Source organism: Berghia stephanieae, chromosome 8, assembly GCF_034508935.2.
Source record: "Berghia stephanieae isolate SIO BIC M18660-M18661 chromosome 8, UCSD_Bste_1.3, whole genome shotgun sequence".
Classification (NCBI taxonomy): Eukaryota; Metazoa; Mollusca; class Gastropoda; order Nudibranchia; family Aeolidiidae; genus Berghia; species Berghia stephanieae.
In genome coordinates, this window is record NC_088367.1 from 8476548 (window position 1) to 8486196 (window position 9649).

General features: G+C 36.8%; 1 protein-coding gene across 1 annotated transcript; it reads right to left on the reverse strand.

The window, feature by feature from the left end:
• Positions 1-9028: 9028 nt before the first annotated feature.
• Positions 9029-9649, reverse strand: LOC144977959 (beta,beta-carotene 15,15'-dioxygenase-like). The gene has a single exon (XM_078923369.1). The coding sequence runs from the start codon at positions 9647-9649 to the stop codon at positions 9029-9031; it is 621 nt and encodes a 206-aa protein (XP_078779495.1).

Consider the following 9649-nt stretch of genomic DNA (forward strand, 5'->3'; position numbering starts at 1 on the left):
ACCTTTCATTTTCCGGTTCCAAAATCCTCGAAAGTATGAATGTAGCCAACTCTTTGGGGAACTAATAATGAATAGGTTGCACATGGAATCATAAGTTGGGATAATGATTTTAGTAGTTGGGTGTTAAGGCAGATTTTAGGATGACGGAAAGTAAAGGAGAGAGGATGAATTATCTTTCTTGACGACCTACATAAATCTAGCCTAGAAAAGCAGACGCCATCAGTCTGAAATCAGAAGATCAATCACACAGGGTATGTAGCCGGTCCGCCGGAAGACTGGTTTTAGACTTCCAATGAGATTAGAATCAGCTTTTTTACTTTAGATTTTTGCTGCCAATTGAACAAATAATATAAAAATGTGAGATATAATGTATTCTATTTTAAACGTGGATATTGATGCTTTGCGTTGAGTTAGAAAAACTTACAGCATCTGCCAGATGTGTATAACGCACCAATACACAAAACTATATGTAAACTAAAACGTTTATAGTTTGCTTAATACAATTAGTTTTTTAAATGGCTGGCTAAAATCAATAACAAAAAGCTGAGTGACGTCAATTATATTCTATGAATCGACTAATGTAAATGTTGCTGCTCGAAGCTCGAAGAAACAAATAACAATGTGAAATTAAATGTAAGCTTCAATTTAATATAAGAAAATAGATAAAATGGACGTTTTGGGTTATCCCTTTATCAACAAAACAGGATGAATGAAACACTAGAGACGAATGAGATAATAATTGGAAAAGGCTCTTCGATCACATTCTCTCTGAAAAACGGCCGTTAACAGCGTTGTCTCTGTCCGAAAAAAAATGTGTAATATCGCCTGATAGGCGTCATGTTAAGTGTTGCTGCTCGCCAAGGACCCCATGTAAAACGCTTTGAGCACGTTTAGTTGATATCGCGCTATATAAAAGCTCAAGTTATTTTAACACCGTTATCGTCAATGAAGCGTCCATTTTGATATCATATGCTACTTTCTGTAACACAAACGATACATTTTCAATCATACTAAGAAGAATCAAACATAAAATAAAGTTGATTTATTTGAAGAATCCAGCTTCAAGCAATTCATTATAACATCAAATTTTACATACTATAATTTGATTATCTCCCTTTGAATAAACGTAATATGAAGAAAATACAAATTATTTGTCACTATAGCGATTTATTTATAATTCTAAGTCATTGATAATAAACATAGAATATAGGTAGGTTGTGTGACATAGAAAGAATCTTACAAAAAAGAACGTCATTATTGTTAGTTATTCTATTGCTGTATATTTTCGAAAATAAATTTCATTTTATTAACAGGCATTACATCGAGTTGTTTGGGGAAAAAATAAATAAATATTTTTTCAAAAAGACAAAAGAAAATAAACAAAAAAAAAAAAAACAAGAATAATCATATGGAATGAAATATCTATAATGATCACCTTGTCTAGAATCTTGTGTCCAGTATCCTTTTTCAACGTGAGAAATGAAGGAATGACCTTGTATATTATACTGGTTGCATGGTGAGTATTTATATATAGTACGTTGTTTACAAATTAGACTTATTATAAATATTCATATTTAGACGAAATAATCAAGAAATGGATGTCGAAATAATATTATGTTTTATGACAATAATTTGATATATAAGTATAAACCGTGTCGTATGCGAATGACTGACACCTTTAGTCTGTGCGAATAACAGTAAAAGTGGCATCTCATTAATGGGACGAATTCCAATATTATAACAACGTCTGTCTTAACTAACGGGGGGTGCAAAGAAACCGTTTTATTGAAACATTCAAACAGTCAAGGCATTTATAGTCATTCCCTAATATCAGAAGAGTTACTATACTAGGCTGATAGAAGATGTGGTGGACTGTGAAAAGTAATAAAGAAGAGTTAAAATATCAGCTTGAAAAGACAACAAAATACCAAACACGGAACGTTTCTGACTCAAAACTTTTCTTCAGCCAATAACCGTCATGGTTTTTAAGTGGTCTATTTATGCTTTAATTGTTTTTGTAATTGGCTGAAGAAGGGGTTTGTGCCCGAAACGTCCCGTGTTTGGTATTTTGTTGTCTTTTGAAGCTGTTCTATTCGATGGTTGTTTATGACTTTATATCAAACAGTGTAATCATGAGTTTTAGTTCAAGTAACTTTTAGGTAGATTAAATGTGACATACCCCGACAATCTGGTATTATGTGGAATGTAGAAAAATTGAAATTTTATATAGCGCAATATCCACTACACGCGCTCAAAGCACTTTACAACAGCCACACGTAACATATAGAATGAGACATGACGCCTATAAGGTGATATTACAGATTTTTTCCAACATAGACAACGCTGTTAACGGCCAGGTGCTCATTTTACACCTGAGTACGGTGAGAGAATGTGAGTAAAAAGCCTTTTCCAAGGACTCTACTATACAACGAGCGAGGCTCGAATCCTGGACCTTCCGATCCGAAATTTCTGTCAAAGAAGACTCATTTTTGGGGGGGATAGTCTTTTTTTTTCTAGTATTTTTCTCTCTTGCTTTGTCTGGCACCTTTCAAACTCACTTTGTTAAAAAATCTCACGATTTGAGATCAGGGGAGACAACTGTGTAAATGTTGTTGCTTATAATTTGACGTTTGTTTTTTGTTTTCAATTGTTTCTCTTGAACTTTTTTTTTTCGCCCGGAACTGAAATGAAGCCGGCAGATATGACATGTGATTGATTGAATAAAACGACTCTATAGGGAATGAGATTAGCGGAAGAGTAGCGTCCCTTGTTAGAGAGAGAACGTCATCTTGGTTGTGCGCATGCGTCTCTCGTCCGCGAGGACGAGAGACGCATGCGCACAACCAACATGACGTTCTCTCTCTAATAACTTTTCCGCCGGTGACGTCACAGACTATGGGTGACGTCCAATCAAGGGACACTACTCTTCCGCTAATCTATTCCCCATTGTGATTATTGATAAAGTACTCCCCCCCCCCCCCCCCCCCCCCCCCCATCCATGAAATCATCACATTCTTGGCTTCCTTTTTCACTTTGTTGTATTTTAAATTGAAACGAGAAGAGCATGACAGCTCGTTATTGACTATAGATAGAATGAAGTTGACGTCACTCGGGTCTTTGTATTTGCTTCTTGCCATCCGCGTTTATGGGTAATTATAGATATTATGCGCTTGGCTAAGAAGCTCACAACATTGCCATCCGGAAGTATCACGGGCCAACACACAAAACTATGCGTGATCTTGAACGTTTATAGTCTGGATAATAAAGTTTAGTGAGAATTACTCATAAACGCGGATGGCAAGAAGCAAATACAAAGACCCGATGTGACGTCAACTTCATTCTAATAATAATACTATCGATAGTATGCGCTTGGCTAAGAAGCTCACAACATTGCCATCCGGAAGTATAACGGACCAACAAAGAAAACTGTGTGTATCCATGAACGTTTATAGTCTGGATAATACAGTTCAGTGAGCAGTACTCATAAACGCGGATGGCAAAAAACAATAACAAAGACCTGAGTGACGTCATCGGCGAACTATCTATAGTCTGGTTAACACAGTTTATTGAGAATTACTCATAAACGTCGATGTAAAAAAAAAAAAAAAACCAAAACAAAGGGGAGGGGGGGGGGGCTCGATGAGTTCAATGAGTGAACAGAACTCACAAAATCAACCAATTCATTAAAACAAGAAGCCACAAGACTAAGATGCCAGTCCGCTGTGGTAAGATATTTAGAATTATTGCGGCGATGTGGTCTTGTGGTATGAAGCGCTTTGAGCACATAATTTAGTGGTGATTGCGCTATATAAAAGCTCAATTTTATAGTCAGATGGATATCATTGGATTCAATTGTCTGATGTCACGTTTCCCAGCAATGGTGAACAGCTTGGTTCTAAACATCAAAATCGGTACTTTTTATTCTTCATGCTGGCTAGAACTTTTCATATGTCATGTGATCAGAAAGTCAAAACAGGATCATATTTATAATGTTTTTCTCCTCTGGATTCACTTTTATGCTCGTTGGAGAAGTAGTTCATAAGAGAGTCCGCCATTGTTCCGATAGTTTAGAACAAGTTTATAAGTTATTATGCGTCATTTCGAGGGAAGTGACGTCACGACTGTTGAAGCCTTTTTCTTAGGGTGTGTCCAATCCATCTCCATCGTCTTCTTCCTATTTCCTCTCCCACTGGTTTCTGCTGTGTCCTTTGCCATACATCTTCATTTATAATTCTATCCATCCATTTTGTACTGAATATCTTATGCATGCACTCGTTTACGAAAATCTGTACCCTCCCTTACATGCCTGTGATGCGTTCCAAGTTTCACATCCATACAGTAGGACAGACTTCACGTTTGAGTTGAAAAGCCAGAGAAGAATAGATCATATCCGAACCCAGGTGGGATAGTACTACTACTACTAGTAGTAGTAGTAGTAGTAGTAGTAGTAGTAGTAGTAGTAGTAGTAGTAGTAGTACTAGTAGTAGTAGTAGTAGTAGTAGTAGTCGTAGTAGTAGTAGTAGTAGTAGTAGTAGTAGTAGTAGTAGTAGCAGTAGCAGTAGTAGTAGTAGTAGTAGTAGTAGTAGTAGTAGTAGTAGTAGTAGTAGTATTAGTAGTAGTAGTAGTAGTAGTAGTAGTAGTAGTAGTAGTAGTAGTAGTAGTAGTAGTAGTAGTAGTAGTAGTAGTAGCAGTAGTAGTAGTAGGAGTAGTAGCGTATGGCTACACCTCCAAATTCATTTCGTCAACCCAGCTTCGGAAGTCTTCCTCCTCCCTAAGAATTGTTTCACAGCCACCTTCAAGTTTATTAATGGACAGTGGAGGACGATGTGATCGCTGGTCTCTGGAGCTGCCTGACATTTCCGGCAGGCATCACTGTTCCCAAGTTTCCATCTACACATATTTGATGCATTTCTGCCATGTCCTGTTAAGAGGCGATTTAAGGAAACCCAGTATTTCCTGGCATTGTAGAATGCAGGCAATCTGTTCATGGGACCTTTTATGATGTTTCCTCCTCTTGGTGTTTCCCTATTCCACATTTCTCTCCAGTTCTCTTTCACTCTGAAGTCTACCATTTTTGTTAGGTGGAAAGGTCTTCTGGATTTGAGTCTTGTTGTTGAAGGTGATCCCTTTATGATTATTTTAAAAGGAGCGGCTTCATCAATTCTTGCATGCATCCTTTGATTAGCATCTTGTCGTCTAAGACTTGGCGATGCAATGCCTCTCAGTGTTGGGAGCCACTGAGTTGGAGTTGACTTGAGACATCCTGTTATAATTCTCATTGATTCCCTAATCAGGTGGGATCAGTTTATACATGATCAAAGCAAATTCAATACAGAGGCGTAGGTTTGCGTCAATGGCTCAGAAGTGCTGCAACCCGTCTTGTAACAGAAGCAAGGGACATTGTGTGAAGTCAGATGGATGGTAAAACTCCAGATAGCAGCATTGCGTTCCTGAACACAGCTCTTTAATCGCATTACCCCACTTGAATCAGGTATGAATGAGTAACTTACCTAGCAATACACTGTGGCGGTTATTTTTACGAATGCTAGCACAAAAAAAGACACACAATAAACATTTTGTTTCTGTGTAAAATGCAAAAGCGGTTCCATATTGCGTGTTTTTGGGAAGATATTGAAAATGTATTGTAAAGCAAATTTTGCATTGCAAATACATGGCACGTACTCTATAGATACTAATGATTAAGTTTAAATCGTGAAATTAGAAGACACATGTAAAGTAGAGTCACCGCCTAATGAAAAAAACTCGTCGCGTTTCACTTTCGTATAGGGAATGAGATTAGCGGAAGAGTAGCGTCCCTTGATTGGACGTGCATGCGCACAACCAACATGACGTTCTCTCTCTAATAACTTTTCCGCCGGTGACATCACAGACTATGGGTGACGTCCAATCAAGGGACGCTACTCTTCCGCTAATCTCATTCCCTATAAAAGTTTAGTTTTCTTTACACAGTTGGTAAGCTTAATATCTTAGAAAAAAATTTTGGTCGATTGGAATTTTGATTCAACCGCTTGAAGTTCATCCAGAGGTCAGTAAAGTTTTAAGTGAGGTCAAGTACTTTAACATTTAATTACTTGTAAACTCTTGATAATTTAAAACATCTCTAAGAACAAAAATACTTTCATTTGTAATAAGCAATCTCTCCATACACAGTTTTGGAGAAATCCCTCTCAACATGTACGAGTTATTGCCCTTGATTTGAATTTTTGATGAATAAAGAGATTCATCTTTTTAAAGTAACTTGTTAAACTCGCTTTATTGTATACAACTCAAAGAATAAAATTTGCTTATTATGATGTCAGTGACAAGCATGTAAAGTTACAAGTAAATTGAACATTGTTTGATTGAGTTATTGCCCTTTAGAAAGGGGTCATGATCTTGTGGGAGGATAAAAGAAATGGAGTTGTTTGACATCCATGCAAAAGATAATTTTTTTTGCATGATTGCTAAGTTTAATATATTTGAGAAATAATTCGTCGATCGGAAATTGATTTCGGCCAATTGAAGGTCATTCAGAGGTCACTTAAGTTCAAATTGCTGTGAACTACATTTAACAAGTTATTACTTGTAAACTATTGATATTTCAAAACTGCTTAAAGAACAGAAAAACGTTCATTTGTGTTCAGCAATTTTAATACAAAGTTTTGTGAAGATTCATCTCAATTTTTACTAGTTACGGCCCTTTCTTTGAGTGTAGATGACAAAATATATTCTTTATAAAATGACTCGTGAATCACGCTTTATTTTGCACTACTTGAAGAATAGAGTTTGCTTTTAGGATATTAGTGACAAGCGTGTAAAGATTTAAGCATATAAAACGTTTGATTGAGTTATCCCCCCTTTATAGTTGAGTCATGTTCTAGTAAAAAAATATCCCTCCAGTTGGTAAACATTCGTGCAAAAGTTTATTTTTCTGCATAATTGAAAGGTTTAATGTCGTTGAGAACATTTCGGTGAATTAGAATTGTGTTATTCCAAAAAAATGAAGGCCATCCAGAGGTCAGGAAAGTTCAAATTGAGGTCTTCTACATTTAAAGAACAGGAAAAAAACAAACACTTTTATTTGTGTAAAAGAAGTTCCATATACCGTTTTGGGAAAATTTCTCACAATGTGTACGATTGCCATGCTGTTAGTGACAACGTGTGAAGGTCAGAGTAAAGCATAATTATCTAATTGAGTTATCTCCCATCTTACTTTAGTCATGGCCAGGTAAAGGAAAAAACCGACTCATTATTCCAAAAGCGTATGGAATTTATTTCAGATCTCTTGAAGGTCATCCAGAGGTCACTGAAGTTTAAATTGATTTCAAACACATATAACTTTTAATTGCTTGTAAACTATTAAAATTTTAAAACATTTTAAAGAGCAGAAAAACTTTCAATATTGATAAACATTTTTCATACACAGTTTAGGGAAAATCCTTTCAACACATACGAGTTATTGCCCGAGGGACGCAGCATTATCAGCACCAATCAAGAAAAACAATCTACAAGTTTACAAGGAAAGAAAGGTCAATTAAAAAAAAAACAACGGCGAAACTGAAATTAGAACATTTCAAGCTACACGCCGAACTTTTTGGGAAAACATTTCTCATTTTGGACTGCCGGGGTAGAGATCTAAAATATTTTTTTAAATATGAATTATCAAGCTTTCCACACGCTTTATCATCTGGAGGAATGTTCTACATGCATGTACCAAGTTGGATCTCTGGAAATGTCTGATGGATTTTACGACAACGTTTGATGATGACTTTATCGTATTGGAAGGTGGATTTCTAATTCATACGTTTTCAGGAAAAATCATAACAGGAGAAACATTTGAAAATGTTTTGAAAAAGTCTTTTTACCACGAATTTTACATGAATTGGATCGGGCATCAAGAGTAGATGTTGTTTGGGATCGTCATTTTCCAATGTCCATAAAAGAAATCACTCGAGAAAAAAACGCTGTTATTTCAGTCTGCAAGTTTAGCCAAAGTTCTGGGAGACTGGCATCAGTTTTTGATGAATGCGGACAACAAAAAAGAACTCTTCAATTATCTGTCTAGCAGGCTTGCAATGGAGAATTTCAAAGAAGGGAAAGAACTGTACATCACAGAGGATGATTTTGTAAAGAATTAAGTAATGGGATTCCGATGGAGCAATGCAATCACGAAGAAGCAGATACCTGCATATTGGTCAATGTTTTACACGCCATTCAAACAAAATCACTCGCCTTATACAGACAGCAGACACCGATGTTTTAGTCATCCTCTTGGCCAATCATCACCATATAATCGCAGAAAATCCAGAATCTAATATTTGGATTTATTTTTATTCAGAAAAATCAAGGAAAGTAATAAATCTGAACAGCATTGCCGCATTGTAATAAATAAGATTTATAAAATAAAAGAATCATCTAGAAGGTCTGCAATTTTGTATGAATTAATTGACAAATTTGGCTAATATCAATGTGTTGATTCTTAATACTATTTTTTTAAATTGAGTGCAATATAGCGCAATATCCACTAAAGGTGATCAAAGCGCATAACAAGGGGTCCCTGACCAACAGCAACACGTAACATGTAGAACGATACATGATGCCTGTTAAGCGATATTACAATATTTTCTGACAGAGGCAACGCTGTCATCGGCCAGGTACTCATTTTACATCTGAGTGCGGTGAGAGAATGTGAGTAAAGAGCCTTTTCCAAGGACTCAACTATGCCCTGAGCGAGGCCCGAACCCAGGACCTTCTAATCCGAAGGCGAGTGTCACTCTACTAGACCACATAGTTCTCACGTGCATCAAGTATGATGTAGATGGAAGGCCGGTCATAGTATTTTGGTGACTAACACAATGTATAGGAGGAATTAGAAGTAAAAAAAATTGATATGACAGCAAATCGGAATGCAGATGCAATTGTCTAAAAAAGCAATGCGGAAACGATAGTGATACATGGACATCACCCAAGTATGAAATAATATGCAATCGCAGGATATTGACATTCCCATTCAACAATTATGACAATTTTAATAATAGTTACTGTAAAATCTTCCATGAAAAGAGATTGGGATGTAGTCAGGCATATCAGCCTTACTGATGATTGACATCGTCTTAGCGTCTACCACCGACAAGTAGGTCACAGCGTCTTCTCCACGAAGAAACGGAACCAGCAAAACTCCATCGTCTTCCTGTGTTCCCTGTGGATTGGGTACAAACGCTGGCTCTACTGGGTAGTGGGAAGGGATGAGTAGCTTGCCCACCACTGTTCCACCGTTACACATGTCCTTCTTGATGATGGCTGAGGACGTGTAGCTTTTCCCATCAGCAAAACCAGTAACGCCATAAACGAAACAGTATGGCTTTGATCTGTACCTTTCATTTATGGCGGGCATGTCTAAACCGTCGGTAACTTTGTTATCTGTACTTAGGTTAGTTATCTCCACTTGTTTCGTTTTAAGGTTGATGGTAAGACGTTTGTTTACAGGTGGTCTGAAGAGTTTATTTCGTTTTTCAGAATCCCTGACTACATCCAGCATAAGGACTTTGTTGACAATGTCGGGGTCATCGTATGAAGCAACATCTATGACTATTTCCTCTTTGTTCAAGTCGTAAGCGTTGATGTGATGAAGAACGAAAAGTGAAGGCAT